The sequence below is a fragment of the Carcharodon carcharias genome, chromosome 19 (genome assembly GCF_017639515.1).
Source record: "Carcharodon carcharias isolate sCarCar2 chromosome 19, sCarCar2.pri, whole genome shotgun sequence".
In the NCBI taxonomy this organism is placed as follows: domain Eukaryota; kingdom Metazoa; phylum Chordata; class Chondrichthyes; order Lamniformes; family Lamnidae; genus Carcharodon; species Carcharodon carcharias.
In genome coordinates, this window is record NC_054485.1 from 103,767,623 (window position 1) to 103,791,895 (window position 24,273).

Genomic DNA, 24,273 nt, shown 5'->3' on the forward strand with positions numbered 1-24,273 from the left:
AAGTCATAGACAGAGCTAAGCGACCTCACAACCAATGGATCAGGTCTGAACTCTGCAGTCCTGCCACATCCAGTCGTGAATGGTGGTGGGCAATTAAACAACTCACTGGAGGAGGAGGCTCCACAAATGTCCCCATCTTCAATAATGGGGGACCCCAGCACATCAGTGCAAAAGATAAGGCTGAAGCATATGCTACAATTTTGAGGCAGAAATGCTGAGTGGTTGATCCATCTCAGCCACCACTGGAGCTCCCCAGCATCACAGGTCTTCAGCCAACTTGATTCACTCCACGTGATATCAAGAAACTGCTGAAGGCACTAGATACTGCAACGGTAATGGGCCCTGACAATATTCCAGCAAGAGTACTGAAGACGTGCTCCAGAACTTGCCACGGCCCTAGCCAAGCTGTTCCAGTACAGCTACAACACTGGCAGCTACCCAGCTATGTCCTGCACACAAAAGTCAGGACAAATCCAACGTAACCAATTACTTCCCCATCAGTCTACTCTTGATCATAAGTGATGTGATGGAAGGGGTCATCAACAGTGATATCAAGAGGCACTTGCTTAGCAATAACATGTTTACTGACGCTTTGTTTAGGTTCCACCAGGGCCAATCAGCTCCTGACCTCATTTCAGCCTTGGTTCAAACGTGGTCAAAAGAGCTGAGCTCCCGAGATGAGGTGAGAGTCACTACCTTGGCATCAAGGTAGCATTTGAGTGAAAGAGGCATCAAGAAGTCTTAGCAAAACTGGAGTCAATGGGAATCAGGGGGAAGTTCTCCTCTGGTTGGAGTCATACCGAGCACAAAGGAAGATGGTTGTTGTTGTTGGAGAGCAGTCATCTGAGCTCCAGGACATCATTGCAGGAGTTCCTCAGGGTAACGTCTTCGGCCAAACCATCTTCAGCTGCTTCATCAATGACCTTCCTTCCATCATAAAGTCAGAAATGGGGATGATTGCTGATGATTACACAATGTTCAGCACCATTCACAACTCATCAGATGCTGAAGCAGTCCATATTTATTAAAAACAAGACCTGGACAATATCCAGGCTTGAGCTGATAAGTGGTAAGTAACATTTGTACCACACAAATGTTAGGCAATGACCATCTCCAACAAGAGAGAATCTAACCATCTCCCTTGACATTCAATGGCATTACCATCACTAACCCCCCCACTATCAACATCCTGGGTCATTAACCAGAAACAGAACTGGATTAGTCATATAAATATTGTGGCTACTAGAGCAGGTCGGGGCTGGGAATCCTGCAGCGTGTAACTCACCTCCTGACTCCCCAAAGCCTGTCCACCATCTACAAGGCACAAGTGGGATGGAATACTCTCCACTTGCCTGGATGAGTGCAGCTCCCACAACACTCAAGGAGCTTGACACCATCCAGGACAAAACAGCCCACTTAATTGGCACCCCATCCACACACATTCACTCCCCCCACTACCAACGTATAGTAGCAGCAGTGTGTACCATCTACAAGATGCACTGCAGGTACTCACCAAGGCTCCTTAGAGCATCTTCTAAACCCACGACTGCTACCAACTAGGAGGACAAGGGCAGCAGGTACGTGGGAACACCACCACCTGGAAGTTTCTCTCCAAGCCATTCACCATCCTGACTTGAAAATATATCGCTGCTCCTTCACTGTCACTGGGTCAAAATCCTGGATCCCCCTCCCTAACAGCACTGTGGGTGTACCTACGCCACATGGACTGCAGCGGTTCAAGAAGGCAGCTCACCACCAGTGATGGGCAATAAATGCTGGCCTAGTTAGCGATGTCCACACCCCATGAGTGAATAAAAAACCTTAAGAAGCTAGCAGACTCAGTGGGAATGCCCTAAAGGGAAGAATAAAGATGTATTCTTATGATAAATTTCAACTGCTTCTCGCAAACTCTGTCATCCTAAATCCAATAGAAACATATTCACCACATAGTCAAACCGGTTTCTCTCTCCCATAACAATAACTCCCCCGCCCCAACCCCCGCCCCCACCCCCACCACCACCACCCCCTCCCACCATCACCACCACCCTTACTCTATCCATCAGCTCTCAGTCTGCAATTTGCCAGCGATCTTTTTTTTGTCCGTTCACAGGAGTTGGGCATCACTAGCAGGGTCAACATTCATCACCCAGCACTAATTACCCTGCAGTAGGTGATGATGAGCTGCCTTCTTGGAGGGGAACATGTGGGTGATAGTGTTCCCTTGTATCTGATGCCCTAGTCCTTCTAGATGGTAGAGGCCGCGTGTTTGGAAGATGCGTAAGGAGTCTTGGTGGTTTGCTGCAGTGCATCTTGTAGATGATATACGATGCTGCCACTGTATGTAGGTGGTGGAGGGACCGAATGTTGAAGGTGGCGGCTGGGACGCTGATCAACAGGGCTACTTAGTCCTGAGTCACAATGCAATTTGGAGTCAACAGACAGTAAGCATCAAACGGTGATGACGAAAAATCGATCAACAACATTTCACCTTATTTCTCTCACTTAATTTAATGGTCGGATCAAAGTCAAAATGAAACATCCATTACACAATGGATACAACAGAGTTGCTTTATTCCAAGGTTGCCCTCCATCAATCCAGGGTGAATGTTCTGTTGCAATTATGTGGACTGTGAACTCATACGTAGATCAAGATCAATATGTTCAAAGCACATGCGAGAAGATGAAACTCCCATTGTTCAAAACCCCAAAGGCATAAAATGTCGAACGCCCACACAAAAGGCAGATATCCCAAACAAACTGATAGTTTCACCCCGACGATGGTGTTCCTTCAAGTATCACAGACGAAGAGGATGTTCTCCACAATGGACTCCGAGTACTAACAGGATAGCCACTCACCTGTCAGAGCACATTCCCTCTTCCTTTCTTTTGTGCTTTAAAAATATGTTGTAACATGATTTGTAACATTAAAGTACCAGATATTCCAGGTGTAATGGTCCTTCATCACAGCTGGATGCGGTCGAGCTACATGGGTGTGGTTGGAGCTGCACTCATCCAGGCAAGTGATTCTGCTCACATGCCCCTTCTCCCTTCCCAGTCATTGGAGTCTGTACCATACTGTGATCTGGATATCTTTCGTTACAAGGTTGAAGATTTGCTGCAACTGATGAGAGTGGAACTCATTTCCACTAACACAATGAATGAAACTGCTAAACAGCCTAAACTAAGTATATTCAGAGATTGGAGGGGGGTGATCCTCAGTGTCGAAGTCTTCATGATTCCTGTACCTGGAGGAAAAATGGAGAAAGGTAAGATTTCTCTATAGTCTAGTCAAATGACTCCAGGTGATGGGAGATGTGTGAAGATCGAAATGGAACATTAACACAACTACAACTATAACATATACCGCCTTTAAGGGAGGAAAACATCAGACAACATCTGACAACGATGCACACAAGAACATGAAGGTGGATGACTGGAAGTTTGGTCCATTTGGAAGGATTTGAGGAGGAGCGAGGTGGGGAGGTGTAGGGAGAAGATTCCAGAGTTTAGGATTCAGTCTGTTAAAAGCACTGTTGCCCAGGGAGCTCAGAGGAATGTTGCTCTCCAGGGGCTTACAGGGATAATGAGAGTGTTGGGGTTGAGGTGGTGTTTGGGGTGGTTGGGGGGTGTGGGGGGGGGGCGGTGGGGGGCGGGAGATGGGTGGTGGTGGTGGGAAAGCTATGGGGTTCGGAACTAGCGTGTTTGGCAAGATGATTCCTGTGCTTTCAAAGCTTTTATGGCTCTTGCTACAAACACAAAAAATGTGAGGCCGGCTTGGCAGAGGGCTCCCACCTGGTACCTTCCAGGTCGAGCACTAAACCGCAACTGTTCTCTAATCGGACAATGTGCTAATTTGTTCTACTCACTCATTGTATGTGGAGGTCTCTGACAAGGCCAGTATTTCACAGATTCACAGATCCACAGAACTGTTACAGTATGGAAGGGTGCCATCCAGCCCTCCGTTTCTATGCTGAGTCTCCGAAGGAGCAACTTTCCAAGTGTCATTGCCCCACTTTCTCCCTGTAGACCTGTACATTCTTCCTTTTCAGAGAATAATCCAATTCCCTCTTGAATACTTCGATTGAGCCTGTCCTCACCACACTCTCCATCAGTGCTTTGCAGATCCTAACCACTCGCTATGTGAAAAAGTTTCTTCTCATGTCGCCATTGTTTCCTTTGTCATTTACCTTAAATCTTTGCCCTCTGGCTCTCGATCCTTGCACCAATGGTAACAGTTTCTCCACATCTACTCCGTCCAGACCCCTCATATAAAAATCTCCTCTCAATCTTCTCTTCTCGAAGGGACACAGTCCCAACCTCTCAGTCTATCTATGTAATTTAAGCTTTTCATTCCTAGGACCATTCTCAGTTCTTGTGAATCTTTTCTGCACTATCTCTAATGCCTTCACATCCTTCCTAAAGTGTGGTGCCCAGAACTGGACACAATGCTCACAGTTGGAGTAGACAGGTTAAGGAGGGCAGATTTCCTGCATGCGTACCTCACCCCCAATTTATTCTTTTTTCTATGGAGGATTTTATCCACCATAACTTTTCAGCCTCTGACCTTCCACCAAGCCCCAAATTTGAAATTCTGCTTGAAATGCAACCCACCCGCCACGTTCATTGGGCTACATAATGACCTTGTCTCTCTGGTCCTTATTTAATGTCGACCGTGCCTTCATTTCTAAAGTCATGCATTTACCTGGCTTTAAAAAAATCCTTCAACTGGCTGTATAACCGCTACTTATGAGAAAGGAAGACCAAGAGTATTTACAAAGAAATTGACGTGTTGTAATTTTGCTTTCAACCCGTTTTTCCCATTTTCCCCTATTTGCCAGTATTCTGTCCAAGACAAGTGCATGACATTCACTTTTGAATGGAGCTGAAGCATTCTCTGGCAATCCAGCTTAATAGGTAGCTTTGCAAATGACACAAAGTAAGTAAATACATAAAGATATATTAGTTTTTGGATTCTAAGGAAATCAAGCTATGTGGGGATTGGGAGGGAAGTTGGAGTTAAAATAGATCATCAACTTATCGTATTGAAAAGCAGAACTCTCTCTCTCTCTATATATATATATATATATACACACACATAATATATATATTATATGTATAATAGTGATATATATATATATATAATGCATATATATGTCACCATTCTCAATATATATATGTATGTGTATACATACATAGAAGATGCAGGCATCGGCGATGAGGATCGTTAGGTTGATAAATAAATATGCAATAATGATAATGATCGATGATTGATCGGTGCCTGGTTATAGATTATAGATAGGTAGGAAGGTAAATGGACAGACAAACATGCAAATAAACATATCAGCTGGTAATAAAATACATCCGATCAATAAAGAAAATTTACTCTAGAGGATGGGCAAGAAACTATTCAACCTACCATGCCTCCAATCCAGGATCAAAATCACCCCAACCTCTACCATTGAACTGCAGTCTGCTGACAACACTTGCATATGTGCACACTCGGAGACTGAGCTCCAAACTATCATCAATGCATTCATGGAGCGGTACAAAAGAATGGGCCTTAGGCTAAATATCTGGAAGACAAAGGCCCTCTACCAGCCTGCTCCCACTGCACAACACTGCCACCAGACTGCCAAGATCCATGACGAACCATTGGACAACATGGATCATTTCCCATATCTTGGGAGCCTCCTCTCAGCGAGGTCAGGCATCGGTGATGAAACTCAGCATCACCTCCAGTGTGCCCCGGCAGCCTTCGATGGTCTGAGGAAAAGAGTGTTTGATGACAAAGAGCTGTTTTGCATCACCAAGCTCATGGTCTACAGGACAGCCGTTCTACCTGCCATTCCATACTCGTACAACAGGAACCTTAAATCCCTGGAGAAATATCACCAGCAATGCCTCCACAAAATCTTGCAAATTCATTGGCAGGATAGGCAGTCCAATATCAGTGTCCTCTCTCAAGCCAACATCCTCAGCATCGAGGCATTGGTTATGCTTAACCAGCTATGTTGTGTGGGCCACATTGTCCACATGCCTGACACAAGACTCCAAAAACAAACTCTTAACTCCAAGCTCCGTCATGGCTTCGGTTACCAGGAGGGTGGATGACATGTTCCAGGGAGGCTTTGAGGGAAAAAATGCAACATCCCCACCAATCTGTGGGAATCTCTTGCTTGAGAATGCCCAAACTGGAGAAGGAGCATCCGCAAAGGTCCCAACTACTTGGAACATCTCCGACAGGCCCAGGTGGAGGCTGAGCTCAAGTAGCATACCGAAATCCGAGCATCCCACGCACCACCCACCTCCCCCCCCCCACCGCCTCATCATACACTACCTGCCCCACCTGTGGCAGAGTGTGCAGATCTGGCATTGGTTTTCTTAGCCACCCCAGGACCCACAGCCCCAGAGTGGAAGAAAGCCGCCCTCAGTCCCAAGGGACTGCCTACAAAGAAGTAAGAAGCAAGAAAATCGCATCTTCTCCAACTTTCCTGCAGTAGCAGCCTCTCTGACTTTGGACACCGCCTCCTGAGCCGCTCTTGGCCTGACCAATTGTGAGACAGGGCAGAAGCTTCCGGCCAATCCGGAAAGGCTTCATCAATGTGCCAGTATTTTTGGTTCCTTTGGAACCACAACAATGAAGTGCTACTGGGCGCTGGAGGTGGGGGACAAGATTTGAGAGGGACACGCAATCTAGCCTGAGGAAACAGGAAAAGAGAAAATTAAAGTAGCACCAGTGACCGGATATTGCACTGTGTTAGTGATGAGTGAAAAGGACGGCCTCTCTCTGCTGCCTACCAAGACTAAAGCTCTGGATCATCGAAGTGTACCTGGAACCTGAGAGCAGGCAGGTCTTATTTCAAAAACAGAAATACCTGGCAAAACTCAGCAGGTCTGGCAGCATCAGCGGAGAAGAACAAAGTTGACATTTCAAGTCCTCATGACCCTTCAACAGAACTAAGTAAAAATAGGAGAGGGGTGAAATATAAGCTGGTTTAAGGTGGGGGGGGGGGGGGTGGGGGGTGGTGGGGGGGGGGGAGAGAGAAGTGGGGGTGGCGGTGGTTGTAGGGACAAGCAAGCAGTGATAGGAGCAGATAATCAAAAGATGTCACAGACAAAAGAACAAAGAGGTGTTGAAGATGGTGATATTATCTAAAAGAATGTGATAATTAAGAATGGATAGCAGGACAAGTAAGGTACAGATAGCTCTAGTGCGGTTGGGGTGAAATAAGACTAACAGAGCATAAAAGTATAGATTTAAAAATAATGGAAATAGGTGGGAAAAGAAAAATCTACATAAATTATTGGAAAAAACAAAAGGGAGGGGGAAGAAACGGAAAGGAGGTGGGGATGGAGGAGAGAGTTCAAGATCTAAAGTTGTTGAACTCAATATTCAGTCCGGAAGGCTGTGATGTGCCTAGTCGGAAGATGAGATGCTGTTCCTCCATGTCTTATTTCACAAGGTCCGCTCACGCACACTTCTGACTGAGATTTATGTAAATCCGATGGGGGGAGTGATTACCAAGAAAATCCGAGTCACTGTTAATCAGCCGGTTTAAACTTCAATTACCCTAAAGAGCCAATTTTCTTTATATTTCTTAAAATCGTGTTGGGAGAATTGCGGGGGTTGGGGGGTGTGCGGGGTGGATGGCTTACTTGACTGCCGAACCATTAGGGTCATCTTTTCCGTCCATTATGCGATAGGAACTCTTTTAGTTAGTGGCGGATGAATTTTTACAGGGGTTTCCCTGGTTTTTCATTGTAACTTCGGCGGATGAACAGCACAAACGGAGGGGAAATTGTTAAAGGCATTTCCTGGGTTTCCGCGTACTGTAGACAAGCGGAAGCCAGATCCTGTATTGGTTGGTGGGGCTGGTAATCCATGGCTCTCAAAGTGATTATTTTACAAACGAGACAGAAACAAAGCCTCTGGAAGGTCAGGCTGCAATTTTTGCCGGGCGGCTCTGTATAATTCTAGAAATTAACCTGGTCCATATTAGGGAGGAAGTTTTGACGCGATATTCCCAATTGGCACCATTGAACGCGGGCCGACGGCTGCAACAGTAATGTGCCCACGCCCGGATTATCCTCGGGGTGCTCCCGAACAAACGCTTTCATTTCGGCGACGAATCGGTGGAAACTGCAGATGGACGGAGCAACCATTGTTTGTGCTGAGCTGAAAAAGGAATGAAATTAATCCCGAGGACATTTTCGGAAGGGGCGAGGGCGGTTAGGAGGCGGGTAAGGTGAGGAGGCGGAGGCGGGGGCGGGAGCGGGGATGGGACTGGGGCGGTGAGGGGGGCGGAGGCGGGGGCGGGAGCGGGGATGGGACTGGGGCGGTGAGGGGGGCGGAGGCGGGGGCGGGGGCGGGGGCGGGGATGGGACTGGGGCGGTGAGGGGGGCGGAGGCGGGGGCGGGGGCGGGGATGGGACTGGGGCGGTGAGGGGGGCGGAGGCGGGGGCGGGAGCGGGGATGGGACTGGGGCGGTGAGGGGGGCGGAGGCGGGGGCGGGGGCGGGGATGGGACTGGGGCGGTGAGGGGGGCGGAGGCGGGGGCGGGGGCGGGGATGGGACTGGGGCGGTGAGGGGGGCGGAGGCGGGGGCGGGGGCGGGGATGGGACTGGGGCGGCGAGGGGGGCGGAGGCTGGGGCGGGGGCCGGGATGGGTGGTGGGAAAGATCCATATGCATCAGTCCCGATACCCGTCCAATCCTACTGAACGATGGTCAGGTATAAAATTTATACTTCTATTCAGTTCTTTTCGAAACCATTCTTCCAGATTTGGCTTCGAGTTCAAGGCCAGCATTTATTGCCCTTGAGAAGGTGTCTTTTTGTCACTGCAGTCCAGGCGATGAAAGCGTTCCCACAGCGCTGTTTAGGTGGGAGTTCGAGGATTCTGATCTCGCTAGGAAGAAGAAACAGTGACAGATTTCCAAGTTGGGTGGTGTTTGACTTGGAGAACAATTGAAGGTGATGACACTCCCAAGCACCTTGCTGTTCCTGTGGGTGGGCTCTGTTGATGAAGGCTTAGCGATCTGCTGCAGTGAATCCTATAGGTGGTACGCACCTATAGATTGTGCTGGGGGATTGGTGGGGTGCCAATCAAACTGGACTGCTTGGCGTAAATAAAGACAGGAAACACTGGAAAAAATCAACAAGCCTGGTAGCATCCGTGGAGAGAGAAACAGGGTTAACGTTTCGGGTCCGTATGACTCTTCTTCGCTTGGCGTCATGTCGAGCCTCTTGAGTGTTGTTGCAGCTTTCCTCTTCATTCCGTTGTGAAGATGAGTTGACTGATTCTCCCACGTACACTGCCTGCCAGATAGGAGGCAGCATTTATCCCTAATGTATTTTGAGATAGGTGGCCATAGCTGGGAAATGGCAGAGGTGCTGCTAATGGTCTCAAAGAGTCTGAAATAGTGAGTGATTAAATCAGCTAAGTTTAATCCAATGACCCAGGCTGGAAGTGTACATTCATTTTCCTTATTCTTTCATAAAATGTAGGGATTGCTGGCATGGCCAGCGTTTGTTGCCCATCCCTAATTGCCCTTGCTTGCTAGGCTATTTCCGAGGGCAGTTAAGAGTCAAACACAACTGTGGATCTGGGGTCATATGTAGACCAGACCAGGTAAGGACAGCAGTTTTCCTTCCCTGAAGGGACATTAGTGAAACAGATGGATTTTTATGACAAACATCATTACTGTATAGTCACCATTAGTTCAGAATTCCAAATTTTATTAAAATAATTTAAATTCCTCTAGCTCCTGTGGGAGGATTTGAACCCACATCTCCAGCGCATTAGCCCGGGTCTCTGGATTATGAATCCAGTGATATTACCACTACATCTGTTCAAATTGGTTGAGAATAAGTAAGGGTTTGGACGAAACAACTTCATGTTGAACCGTCATGTCTCATACTTTGTACTGACATGTGATGTGCGTCCAACCAGAGGCACACAGAGGCACTCAGACACAGGGCACACCCCACGCCCTGGCATGAACCAATTTTGCCAGGAGGGATGAACACGGTGGCCAATTGAGGTTTCAGTATAGTTCAAACTTTTTGACAGATTATATGGTAGCCTTTTGGCTTGTAGAGTGATGACTCAGCACACCAGAGGTACAGCAAAAGAAAAAAAAATTACCCAACACTTGTGGCTAATGATTATTGAGTTCGCTAACTTGTTGCCAAGCAGCTCCTGGGCAGAATGGAATCACGTGGGGAAGATCCCAGGCCAGCAACAGAAGCCTTCCTGATGTTATCTTGCTGCAAGGAACATCAGGCATATTCTGTGAGGGCACTGCCAACCTCCCCACCAGAGTTTCCTTTCTGCGCTCCGCCCGAGGGCACGGCTGGGACATTGCCAATGATCTCAAAAACTCAGAGATAGTGAGTGATTAAATCCAATTTAATTCAATGATATAGGCTGGCAAATGTATTTTTTTTCTTTTTGTTATTTCGTGGTATCTGCGCCCAAATGTGTACTGGATACTAAACACCCTGACGGTCTAGCCAAAAATCTTCACTCCCTGCATATTTCTAACATACTGCACTAACTGAAGAGCTGTTATCATTTGACTAGACAGAATTTGTGACACTTCCTGGTGACGCCGAACTATTCATCAATAACCTCCACTCATTTGAGCTTAATTCTAGGCTGCAAATTGCCAACTCCAGTGACAATGTCAGGCTAGAGCAACATCCCTTCAAATGTTTGAGCTTTTGAGAGAGTGCGCATGAAACCCAATTAATCTTTTCAATGGGGGTGCTGTTTTATACAGGAGACAGTTTCTCTGATTTCTTGAGCCCCTTTAACAGACATTCCATTTTCATCTCCTTCCTGCTTTTTCCCCTTCTCTCCCAAAAACTATGACTCCTCTCATATCACACATAACAACAAGCCGACCACCCGGTCTCCTCCTCCTGACCCAAGAAACAGTGCACCTGGAGGAGACTGCAAATTGTGTACAGGTGGCGATGTTGGAGGTCATGTTAGAGTTGTATAGAACATTGGTGAGGCCACAGCTGGAGTACTGTGTGCAGTTCTGGTCGCCACATTATAGGAAGGATGTGATTGCACTGGAGGGGGTGCAGAGGAGATTCACCAGGATGTTTCCTGGGATGAAACATTTAAGTTATGAAGAGAGGTTGGATAGACCTGGGTTGTTTTTGTTGGAGCAGAGAAGACTGAGAGGCGACCTGATCGAGGTGTACAAGGTTATGGGGGCATGGACAGGGTGGATAGGGAGCAGCTGTTTCCCTTAGTTGAAGGGTCAGTCACAAGGGGGCATGAGTTCAAGGTGAGGGACAGGAGGTTTAGGGGGATGTGGGGAAAACCTTTTTACCCAGAGGGTGGTGATGGTCTGGAATGCACTGCCTGGGAGGGTGGTGGAGGCAGGTTGCCTCACATCATTTAAAAAGTACCTGGATGAGCACTTGCCACGTCATAACATTCAAGGCTATGGGCCAAGTGCTGGTAAATGGGATTAGGTAGGTAGGTCAGGTGTTTCTCAGGTGTCAGTGTAGATTCGATGGGCTGAAGGGCCTCTTCTGCACTGTGATTCTGTCGTGTGTGTGTGTGACAACAGGGCCGGAGACATGGCACAGGTGGATGCTACTCTCACTTGGAGACAATGTACAGAAACAACACAGCATCCTGACTTGGAAATATATCACTGTTCCTTCACTGTGGCTGGGTCATAATCCTGGAACTCTCTCCCTACCAGCACTGTGGGTGTACATACACCACATGGACTGCAGCATTCCAAGAAGGCAGCTCACCACCACCTTCGCAAGGGCAACAAGGGATGGGCAATAAATACTGGCTTAGCCAATGATGCCCGCACCCCGTGAATGAATATTAAAAAAAATGAATAGAAGTGTGGATTTATCCCACCTCCAACAATCCAGGGGCAATTTGTCATCTTAAGTGAGATCAACCACCCTAACACCGTGCCTGGAAAGTAGGGCTTTTCTGCTTTCATGTGGCCAGTTTCAGGTTTGCCACCAGTCTCGGCCCAGCGTGGTTTGAAAGGGTATAGACTGAGCCCCCTATGGCAAAGCACGTTAAAAGAGAATGGTCCACTGACCCAGTCAGCTTGCTCACTGAGTTCAGCGTTGACATAATGTAACACAAAGTTGCCACCAGCCGCATAGTTCAAATTGCCATGGCGTGTTGGAACACTTACTTTGAAACCCGGAAGGCCAAATTAAGGCCCACAAAACCAGTTGACCTCCCCAGATTAGTAACCATGTTTCAATAAAGTCAGAAAAATCACACTGTCAGCAAATGGAAAACATTGCTGCAAGACTGTGATTTTGGATTAACTTTGAATTGTACAGAACAAGTTCAATAGCCTCCCCGGTATTCACAGGCAGTTCCAGAGATTTCCCCTGAAGTAACTTCAATGCCATGTTTCAACATTCTTTTCTTAAAATCGGCTAACCTTCAAAGTAGCCAATTTCCCTGAAAGTTACCTGATATTTAATTCGCGCTTAAAACAGGCTGCGAAAAAACTCCGCCAGGGTGCCCATTATAAGGAGAACAAAGAAGCAGTGAACGCTGGAATTTAAAAAAAAAATGACCAGAAACATTGGAAAGGGATTTCACCCATAAAATGATGGGGTGGGGGGGGGGGGGGGGGTGGTGGGGGGTTGTCGCCGAACCTTGCAGTGTCACCGGACTTCCTGAACTGATTAATCAGTAACAAATGGAGCTACAAGCCGTAGAGTTATTTATGGCACTGGGTGTGAGTCAATTGGCCCATCAAGTCCATGCCGGCAAGTTAGTTGAGGGATACATAATTGAGGGTTTGTCCCAATCAGTGGTGTGGTGTGTAGGGTTGGAAATCACTACTGGACAGTTTTTCATGCCCTCCATGTATGTAGGTGACTGAGACCCGGTTAAAACAGAACCTCTGATGTCTGCAAGGTAGAAATAGGCCATTTGTGCCATCCTGTTTTTGCCAGCTCATTTCAAGTACAACCGAACCCTTACCCCAGTCAGAAGGCTTTAGAAAGAGCGAAGGTTTGGGTAAAGCACTTCAGGTTGATACAGGCCCAATGACTGGGATAGATGGACGAGTGGCAGCTGTAAGTTTATTGATAAACGTGTGAGTGAGGGAGTTTGGGGATAACAATGAGGAGTGTGATTATGCACTCAAGGAGAACATGTAAAACCTTGTGTATGAAGTAAGGGAGCTAGAGCTTCAAATACACAATTAACCTCAGGTGTGAATTCAGATGAATGCACAATAATAAAGGCCAATAACATTATCAATAGATTTTACTAATGCAAGGACAATGGAAGAGCTAGAGGCATTTGGGCCAAGGTAACACAGAGTAGTGCACTGTTATCGGTATCCCATTATAGCAAATATATTAAATACATGGAGAACGAACAGCTTGAATTCATCAGATTAGCTGAGCAGTCATAAACTATGGGGATTATTTTTACTGAAGCAAAGAATGCTGTGGAGATTGAATATCTACTTGATAAATTTGATACTTTGAAGAGTGGAAAGCCATTGTCTGCAGATTCAGTGACCTGCTTGTTCCATGTAATTCCCAGTCTTCACTCAGAGAATTATTCAACCAGAGGATCCTTTGCCACAATGGGCGTCTGAGGTCAATACACACTGAAGAATGACAACTGGGTGAAGTTTGAAACGCATGAAGACAACAGGGCTATTGAGAGGCGGCTGTGAGAATAGATTCAGCCTTCTCCAGTGACGAGTGGATACGCACAGACACATGCAGTCAGCAGAATGGCCTCTCTGTGCACAGCTCCGTGGGAGGTTCAAACTACTTGACGCTTCTTTCATTAACGTAACAAATGTAAATATAATTTTGACAGGTCAAGAAGCTGTGATGTTTCACCCTCGAGCAATGAGGGAAGATTTAACAAAGGAGTTCAACGTTTTGAAGGCTTTTGATACAGTTAACAAGGAGAATCACGTTCCTTTCATTTGACCAGCACTAAACAGAAAGATACCTGATTTAAGGCAATTCTCAAAGAGCCAATGGTAAGATTATTATTATAATTATTTTATTGTGTGGTGTGTTATGGCGATTTGGAATGCGCCACCTGAAAGAGTGCTGGAAACAGATTCAGCAATAAACTATCAGAAGGGGAGTTGGCCAATGCTTGAGAAAAAAAATCAGAGACGTTGGGATGAGCAGACTAGTGGGAATGAATAGGACAGCTCATTCAAACAGCCAGTGCAGTCAAGATGGGCCGAATGCCTTCCTTGAAGGCTATAAAAATCTGTGATATTCAGTAGTTGGATGAATATACACAGGCTAGACAATTCCGCTAATGTGTGTCTGTGTGTGTATGTGTGTGTGTGTGTGTGTCTGCCTATGTCCCTGTGTGTTTGGGTGTATCTGTGCCCCTCTGTGTCTGTGTATGTGTCTGTTCATGCACCTGTGTGTATGTGTGTGCATGTGTGTGTGTGTTCCATATGTGTGGCTGTGTGTATAAGTGTGCATTTGTGTGTGTGCTCCATGTGTGTATCTGTGTGTGCATGTGTGTGTGTGCTCCATGTGTGCATCTGTGTGTGCATGTGTGTGCATGTGTGTGTGTGTTCCATGTGTGTGTGTGTTCCATGTGTGTGTCTGTGTATAAGTGTGCATGTGTGTGTGTGTTTCATGTGCGTATCTGTGTGTATATGTGTGTGCATGTGTGTGTGTGTGTTCCGTGTGTGTCTGTGTGTACGTGTGTGCATGTGTCTGTATGTCCTCCATGTGTGTATCTGTATGTATATGTGTGTGCATGTGTGTGTGTGTTCCATGTGTGTGTCTGTGTATAAGTATGCATGTGTGTGTGTGTGTTCCATGTGTGTATTTGTGTGTATATGTGTGTGCGCGCGCGTGTGTGTTGCGTGTGTGTCTGTGTGTATATGTGTGTGCATGTGTCTGTGTGTGTGTGTTCCACGTGTGTGCCTGTGCGTGTATGTGTGCGTATTTGTGGAGAGAGGTGGTGCTAGGATGAGACGGAGGGGGTAGGATGGGTGGGTTGCTTGTAAGGAGGGGAGGGCGGTTTCCCATCTTCCACCAGAGTTAAATCCAGCAGATATTGGATATCATAGTCCCTGAAATTCCACAGGGCGACTCCCGAACTGTTGCGGCAACGGCAGCGGTGGACCAGCGGAATTCCCTCCGCAGTAAAGCGGCACAGTGGGCCTTTTCCATCACATCCTTAAATTTACCGCCCTGACTAACAGCAGGAGTTTGGTGGTAGGGCCGCGGAATCGTAGCCAGGCCTTTCCACCTCTCAGCTGTCCGATTTCCCAACTCTCAGTCCATCCTTCCTCCCTATTCTTCGACAGCCCCGACCAACTCGCTTTGGTAGACGTCAAATTACGGGCTGGCGAGCATAACGAACAGAACAAGATGGAACCGGGTCTAATTCAGTCCGCCGTATATACACATACCGCTCCGCCTCAGAAAAGCTGATGTTGGAGAGACTATTTGTCATTCCATATATGGACAGAACGAAAGCCGCTGGTCGCTGAGAGAATACCAGCTGCTTTATTCAGCCCACACGTAGGGGAAAATCGCGCGATAAAGTGCAATCCTTTTTCCTGACAATCATAATGAATGGCACACGCCTCAATCCCTCTACCAACAGCTATTACTTCTGATACCGCCACTGGGAACTGCGGATGCAGAGTTGAGAGTTGTGGACGCAGAAGGAGTGGATGTACAGTGAAGCAGGAACCGCTGGCGCCGAATATGGCTTCGGGCCATACCACCCTGAGGTTGGAAGATGAGCTGAACTGCCCCCTTTGCCTTCAGCTCTTATCGGATCCGGTTATATTGGACTGCGGCCACGATTTCTGCCGGCAGTGCATCATGAAGCACTGGGACAATGCGAGCCAAGCGGCCTGCCCGGAATGCGGGCAGGTCTTCCAGGACAGGGCCTTGAAGTCCAATCGCGCGCTGGGGAAGCTGGTCAAAAAGAGTCGGAACCACTCGCTGAATCTGGAACTGAGGGGTAACAAACCCTACTGCATCGAACACGAGGAGGAGCTGAAGCTGTTTTGTGAAACTGACAAGAAATTGATCTGTGTGATGTGCCTGGATAGGAGAGACGGACGGAGCCACAAAGCCCACAACTTCATGTTGATCAACGAAGCGGTTGAGATTTACAAGGTAAGCGAGCAACGAAACACCCTTTCGCCGCCAAACTGCGGGATTTCCCGAAAGGCCAAGCTGCCGATGCCCGATCCCGCTAAGAATTTCGACTTTAATTGCAGGAGAAAATGAAGGTGAGCCTGAATACCCTGAAACAGAAGAAGTCCTATTACCAAGAGTTCGAATTTAAACAACAGGAAAAGATCACAGAGATCAAGGTAAATGTCCCAGTGTCCTCCCGAGTCGCTTGACTCTGGGTTCTCTTTCAGTCTGACCCTTCGAATTGGCGAGTGCTGATCACGGTTCGCCTCTTTTTTTTGTGTGTGCATTTGTTTGTAGGACCAATCGAATAAGCTGCAGTCCCATATCACAACCGAGTTTTCTAAAATGCGCAGCGTCCTGGACGAAAAGCAGCAGAATTTGTTCATTGACCTCACGGCGCAGGAAGGCGACGTCTTAAGCAGGATGGAGACAAACCTTCGGAAAATCCAAGACAATTTAAACCGCACTCAGCAAATGCTATCAAACGTGCAGAAACGATTAGAATATCAAGACGTCTACACCATGCTGAAGGTGAGCAGCCCGGTCGGCCCGTATCTGGCCCAGTCATTGGACAAACGACTCAAAAAGACACCATTGCTCGCCCGCTGACCCGCTTTTTCCTCTGGCCCTCTGACCGCCAAGCCCAAGTAACCCCCCCCCCTCCACCAACACACCCCCACACCCCTCACCCTCCCCCCCTCCGCTCCTCACTACCCCCGCCCCTCACCCCCTCACCCCCACCCCACACACCGACTTCGCCATAGTTACGGCAGATCGGAAGGACCTCGGCGCAAGTACTTAGGCAGGTTTTGTTGCACAGTCCCGAGAATTGCCCAAAGTAATTTATTCTCTTTTCGACCGCGTTTTTCCTATTTATTGTGGTTGTCTTATCGTTCACTACAGGCCTAATCTGGCCACAACGTCTGCAGGATATCTGATTGCCTAGATACTGGACTTTAGAACAGATGAAATAAGAGCAGGAGCAAAGGTCATTCGGCCCTTCGAGCCCGCTTCTCCACTTAATGAGATGATGACTGACCTTTTACTGCCACACCATTTTCCTGTACTATCCCCGGATCCATTGACGTTTTTATGATGTAGAAACCTATCGTTCTCAGTGTTGAAACATTTAGCGTCGAACGAGTTCACTCCTACCTGCCTTGGATTGGGTAGGGTGGGCTAAATTGAATGGGAGACCGACACACAGAAGTCTCTACGTGGGATTAGTTGAGAATGCCTGGCTTATTTAAATGACACGAAAGAGTTTGCCACTTTTCTATTGAATCCCACCCTTTCCCGTGCCTGTGATTTCCAGTCGGATGTAACTTTACACCTATCTTCTGTGAGCTGAAACCCCATTTTATTTTGCTTTTAGGAACCTCCGCTGGACGAGAAGAGGTAAGACACGTTCTTCATAGGAATTCCATAGAACAATTAAGGAAGACATTGAAAGTGCTTTTGTTGTGCATATTGCAATGTTAACTCTTTCATGCTTCCTTCAGTGCTGAAGACGATTATCAGCCTACCATAGCAGAAGGCAATCTGCCTATCGGGATATTCCAAGGTCCAGTCCAGTATAGAGTTTGGAAACAAGTAATTGACGTAATAAGCCCTGGTAAGGAAGTCTTTTTGTACCCATAAAATCTTCAGTGAGTTTAACCACCTGATCAATATGAAGCGCTTCAATTTGAAGATGGACAATACTCTGAAATTCCGTAGCACCACCAGAAGTCTCCCGCCCTAACCTCTGTGGGAAAACGCCCTGACAATGGGCGTTAAGTGTGGAAAACTAATTTCGGCCCTTTGCCTCGAGCTAATGTCAAGCTGACACTCAACCTATAGAGGTGGCCAAATGGAGTTCGATCACAGGTCAGCCAATGATCTCAATGAGTGGCGAGGGGGCTAAATGGTCAGCTGCTGTTCCTATAGGGTGGTAGCCCCATGGAGTTTCAGGTTCAGAGAGTTCAAACATTTATCCATCATTGCCACACGCCCTGGATGAGAGATCCGGGACAATGCTGCAGGGCGCTGCATAGATTCAACAGAGTAAGGGAGCCCAGGGGGTATGTCAGTAAGGAATGGCTAGCGGGCAACCTTGAGTGTTTGAACAGCCCACTGCAGAATGGAAAGGGGTGAGCGAATGTGTAAAACACAGGGTGAAATAATTTCTTCTGAAATGACGGGGGTGCAGTTAAAAGCAGATCCCTGTGACGTATTGTTCTACAAATGGAACATGTCCTGTTGCTTCCTGCCCGAAAATGCCGGAATCACATTTCACTGTTCTGGAGTAACATTTTCTCGGTAACCTGGCAGTGAAGACAAGAATCAAAATTACTTTCTGGGTGATTGTTTAAATCAGCGTTTCCGTTAAACGTTCTATGACTTCTGATTGTCATCGCATCGCCAATGAAATGCCAATGTGCCAATGAATTGTTCCTTATACCTATCTGGTGGAAAGCCTTCTGTTAACAATATAACGCTGGGGCGATTTCCAATGCTTGTTAGTTTTCTCACATTGTTGAATACTGGCAGGACAGAGTACATAAGATGATCTGCAATTAGAACTGTGCGGAGGGTAAGTATAAATGAAGCACATTCAGAGGACACAGCTATGAGAATAATTCTCCCCCAGCTCATTAGGAAAGTTGCCCCGCCCCTGCCTTTAGCCGTTCCCTCGCTGTGATTGCCTTCGCCAGGACTGACCAGAATGTTGGCGGCCAAATCCCCAGCGGTGGGCTCCTTTGTAAAATTCGTTCATTGGATGTGGGTATTGCTGGCACGACCAGAATTTATTCTCCAGCACTAATTTCCTATCAGAATGTGGTGGTGAGCAGCTGTCTTGAAGTGCCAGTCCATGTGGTGTAGGAACACCCAAAATGCTGTTAGGAAGGGAGTTCCAGGATTTTGAAGGAACGGTGATATATTTCCAAGTCAGGATGATGTGTGGATCGGGGGCCTGTGTGGGGAGGGGGCGGGCGGCAGGCAGGCTGGAATTCGCAGTTGGTGGTGTTCCCATTCCCTATTCTCCCAGGTGTGGGTTTGGAAGGAGCTGTCAAAGGAGCCTCGGAGAATTGCTGCTGTGCATCTTGCATCTGCCGCCCCAATTTCCCCTCCTGCCGGCAGCTCTTGAAACGGCAACTGTTTGGGTTCTGGAGAGAGGCCAGCCTGAAAATTGAAATAAGACGGGTGAGCCAAAACCTTAATGGGCCTTTGCAAGAGTGTCTGTAACTGGTCAATAATCCCACCCAAGTTAAAGCGTTCTCACGGCGGCTTGTTTGAATCTATTTGTTCTGTCGTATTGAATTAAGCATTGGGAAAATGCGATCAAGAATAGCAACCCCAAGCATCAGTCTTTTAGTTCTGGTTTGAAAATGTGGCTTCGAAATTCGGAAGGTACTATTCCGGTTCCAAAAACTGCTTCAATACCGGAAATAACCGCTTTAAAATGTTTTTTTTTACCCAATCCAAATTCAGGGAGATCCGGGCCATTGCACTTCTCCAATGCAGTTACAGGCGCAGGAAAGGAATAGTGGAAGCAAATCATCTCATAGGACATTATTAATTGACAGCAGGGCTAATCGTTAATATTTATCATGCAACTCTGCCACTCTCTGGAGTTATCTTTAACATTGGGCTGTGGTGTCGTGGGGCGATATTGAACTAAGTGCCGTTAGGCACGGCGCCTAAATTTCCTTTCCATTGTGTCTAATGAAACTGAAAGTCAGCCTGGTGTGCCCTGAGTGATGAATCCGATATCGCCCGTTGTATACCAGGTGAGAACCCCATAAGGTCGGGCCAAACGCCAGCTTTGCATCCCGCCCAAATTTTGTCTCAGTTGACCCATTTTGGAAAAAAAAATGGTAAGGACGTAAAACTAAAGTCGGACGCGACCTCCCCAGATCCCCATTGGGCGCGTGAGTTAAAGTTGCTCCCTGGTGGCTGTTGCCCTGTTAGTTTTCTTTCATCCTAAGGTCCCCCATCCCCTTTCGTTCTCCCTGTTCGATTCGTTCTGTGGTCGCTACCCCATGACCTTATTCCTTTGATCGCATGTCAATGGAACAGAATATTGGACGGAGACGAGTGCCCCCTGCAATACCGCTCGCTTTGCGCTATCGGCCATGATGACTTTCTACCTCTTTGCTTGGGAAGGAGAGGGCAGGAAGGAACTAGGCCCAACTGTCACTCCTTCTCACTGCCCTGGACCCTGTTAGGTTTGGTTCTTCAGTTAGAAGCAGCAGGGCAATTCCCCACGGATTGAGTTCACCCATGAAAAATGACCCCATTGAGTGAAGTAGCGGCCGCTACCAATCACTTCCTCGCTTGTCAGGATAACTGGCGAAAATGGCAAGGAGCGGCTGTAAACTCTCCTAAGCAGAAAAAGGCTGTCAACATATTTTAAAAAAGAGCAAATCTTGGAAATTTGAAGTTAAAGTAGATTTTTTTTTTTGCAAATACAGGGCAGTATATGAAACGAGAACCCATAGTTAGCGTTTTGGATGCAGGCCCTTTTCCATAACTGGGATGTATAACATAAGCGCGTCTTTCGTAGGACTGAACAAAATGGACATTGGAGGGGACAATAGGTAAAAGCCAACGGCCACTTGCTTTGAATTGTTATCGGAAGGGGGCAGTTAAAATATGAGGCGTGTCTTATAAGGTTGCATAAGGAGTGAAAACAGATGAAAATGATTATGAAGTTAATGGTTGTGGCAGGAATGGACGACAGAGAATTGCCGCCAGATTCTCACCCCGCCCGAGCTCCTTCTCGTGACTTCAAGTTGCTGTCGTCCATTTTGCGCCGTTTCATCCTTAGTGTGTGGGTCAGAGAGTGAGGGACATTGGGAGGTGAAGAGGATGTAAGGACTGCTCGAAAAAGAATGAATCATGTAATGAAACAGGCCCGGTAGAAGTACACAGTAAAATTGGAATGAACAAAGATTGGAATTTGTTCGGATCAGGGGAAACATGGAATATAGAATATTGCTCAGCTGGTTTGTAATAAGGTTGTTTGGAATCACACTGGAAGAAAAGTCAAGAACGGTGTCATGGAGGTGGGGGTGGGAGTCAACAATAGTTATTTTTAATTTGAATGTGGCCTTATAACTGGCGGCTTCTGCATATTATTTATTCAACCTGATAGTCCTTTCTACCGAGATCCGTTTTAAATTTACCAGAGTTGTCAATTTGGCTTTTTCAATCTCCTGCCTGTTATACTGTCAAACCTCTTCCCGGAGAGAGAAATCCAGCAGTTTTGATGAGGTGGTAGCCATCGGGAACAGTACTTTTACGACTACGCACGAAGTTGAAATTCTGACCCATTAGCTTGACTTGAAAGGAACAGGATATCTGGCGGGAAAGGGGGTGACCGACCGACTACCGTAAGTTTTCTGCTGGTTTCGACTGCAATTGACCCCCTTCCTCTCCCTCTCCCCAATTCTCCCCCCTACCTCCTCTCTGCCACCCCCTACATCACTCCTCCCCCAACATCCCTCTCTCCTCCACCTCCCTCCCCCACACACCCCTCCCCCATTCCTCCTCCTCACTTCCCCCCATCACCCCTCCCTCCCCACAACTCCCCTCCCACCCCACTCTTCCCCCTCCCTCCCCTACTCCTCCCCCTCCCTCCCCTACTCCTCCCCCTCCCTCCCATACTCCTCCCCCTCCCTCCCCTACTCCTCCCCCTCCATCCCCTACTCCTCCCACTCCCTCCCCTACTCTTCTCCCTACTCCTCCCCTCCCTCTCCCCACTCCTCCCCTCTCTCTCCCCACTCCTCCCCTCCCTCTCCCCACTACTCCCCTCCCTCTCCCCACTACTCCCCTCCCTCTCCCCACTCCTCCCCCTCCCACCTCCACTTTTCCCCCTCCCTCCTCCCCTCCCCATGCCTCAATTTCCCACCTCTCCACTCATCCATGTCCCTGTCCCACAACCCTTCTCAAATCTACCCAAACCCCTCCTACCCTCTCCACCTCCCTCTTCCCCCCTCCCATCCCTCTTCTCCCTCTCCCCTCCCTCTTCCCAAATCCATCTTCCCTTCCTCCTCTCCCCTTTCCCTCTGCCTCCTCCCATTCCACCTCCCTCCTCCCCCTCCCTTCCCCTCCCTCCCACCTACTCTCCCCCTCCTCCCCTCCCTCCTCCTCTCTCATCCTACCTCCTCCCCTCTTCCTCTCCCCTCCTCCATCTCCCTCCTCCCCTCCCTCCTCTCCTTTCATCCTCCTCCCTCCTCCTTTCCTCCCCCTCCTGCTCCTTTCCTCCCCTCCCTCCTCTCCTTTCCTCCCCCTCCCTCCTCTCCTTTCCTCCCCCTCCCTCCGCTCCTTTCCTCCCCCTCCCTCCCCTCCTTTCCTCCCCCTCCCTCCCCTCCTTTCCTCCCCCTCCCTCCCCTCCTTTCCTCCCCCTCCCTCCCCTCCTTTCCTCCCCCTCCCTCCCCTCCTTTCCTCCCCCTCCCTCCCTCCTCTCCTTTCCTCCCCCTCCCTCCCTCCTCTCCTTTCCTCCCCCTCCCTCCCCTCCTTTCCTCCCCTCCCTCCTCTCCTTTCCTCCCCTCCCTCCTCTCCTTTCCTCCCCTCCCTCCCTACTCTCCTTTCCTCCCCCTCCCTCCCTACTCTCCTTTCCTCCCCCTCCCTCCCTACTCTCCTTTCCTCCCCCTCCCTCCCTACTCTCCTTTCCTCCCCCTCCCTCCCTACTCTCCTTTCCTCCCCTCCCCCTCTCCTTTCCTCCCCCTCCCCCTCTCCTTTCCTCCCCCTCCCTCCTCTCAGTTCCTCCCCCTCCCTCCTCTCATTTCCTCCCCCTCCCTCCTCTCATTTCCTCCCCCTCCCTCCTCTCATTTCCTCCCCCTCCCTCCTCTCATTTCCTCCCCCTCCCTCCTCTCATTTCCTCCCCCTCCCTCCTCTCATTTCCTCCCCCTCCCTCCTCTCATTTCCTCCCACTCCCTCCTCTCATTTCCTCCCCCTCCCTCCTCTCCTTTCCTCCCCTTCCCTCCCTCCTCTCCTTTCCTCCCCCTCCCTCCCTCCTCTCCTTTCCTCCCCCTTCCTCCCTCCTCTCCTTTCCTCCCCTCCCTCCCTCCTCTCCTTTCCTCCCCCTCCCTCCCTCTTCTCCTTTCCTCCCCCTCCCTCCCTCTTCTCCTTTCCTCCCCCTCCCTCCCTCTTCTCCTTTCCTCCCCCTCCCTCCCTCTTCTCCTTTCCTCCCCCTCCCTCCTCTCTTCCCCCTCCTCATCCCCGCCCCATCCCCTCCCTCTTTGCCTCCACCCCCTCCCTCTCCCCCTCTGCCCCCTCCCTCTCCCTCCCTCCGCCTGTTCCCTCTCCCTCCCTCCACCCCCTCCCTCTCCCTCCCTCCACCCCCTCCCTCCACCCCTCCCTCTCCCTCCCTCCACCCCTCCCTCTCCCTCCCTCCACCCCCTCCCCTCTCCCTCAACAGTTCCACAATTTATTCCTACATACTGGGGAAATAGTACCTTAACCTGGGACTTCAATATATAAGGCTGCTGTTTCGATATAAATTAATTACTCGTATGTTGGAATACGGAGGAAAACTTCAAAATGTGCCAATGATTACAGAACTTGGCAGCGTGGCAAACAGTGAAGGTGATACCAATCGACTGCAAAAGAACATGAATAGACTGGAAGAATGGGCAGAAAATTGGTCGATGGAATTTAATTCAGATAATTGTGAGGTGATGCATTTTGGCAAAATGGGTAGTGAAAGGCAATAGAGACTTAATGGCACAGTTCAGCCCGCTGGGACACCACAACAAATGGGCCTTTGTGAAAGTAGCAGAGCATATCGACAGAGTAGTCAGCAAATCAAATGTGATATTGGGCCCCGTAAATAGGGGTATTGGGTGCCAAAACAAGGAAGTTATGCCTAGCATTTATAAAATTCGGGTTAGGCCGTAAGTACAGTAATGCGTCCAGTTCGAGTCACCATACTTTAGGGGCGATGTGAGGGTCCATGAGAGGGCACAGAGGAAAATAACAGAATGGTGCCAGGGTAGAGGGATTCTAGCTACAAGATTATTAATGTCATGTCAATTACACTGTTCGTTAATGTTATGTGAATTACATTGTTAAGGTTCGTTAATGGCAATTACATTGTTAAAGTTAAG

The 24,273-nt window shown here is 48.4% G+C and overlaps 1 protein-coding gene across 1 annotated transcript in view; it reads left to right on the plus strand.

The window, feature by feature from the left end:
- Nucleotides 1–24,273, plus strand: part of LOC121291302 — a 197,120-nt gene that overhangs the window by 95,592 nt on the left and 77,255 nt on the right. Inside the window, exons 6-11 of the mRNA XM_041212375.1 lie at nt 13,569–14,022; nt 15,630–16,153; nt 16,258–16,353; nt 16,475–16,708; nt 17,553–17,575; nt 17,680–17,792. Coding sequence (XP_041068309.1) covers nt 15,734–16,153; nt 16,258–16,353; nt 16,475–16,708; nt 17,553–17,575; nt 17,680–17,792 — 886 coding nt within the window. The 5' untranslated portion in view covers nt 13,569–14,022; nt 15,630–15,733. The remainder of the gene's footprint in view (nt 1–13,568; nt 14,023–15,629; nt 16,154–16,257; nt 16,354–16,474; nt 16,709–17,552; nt 17,576–17,679; nt 17,793–24,273) is intronic.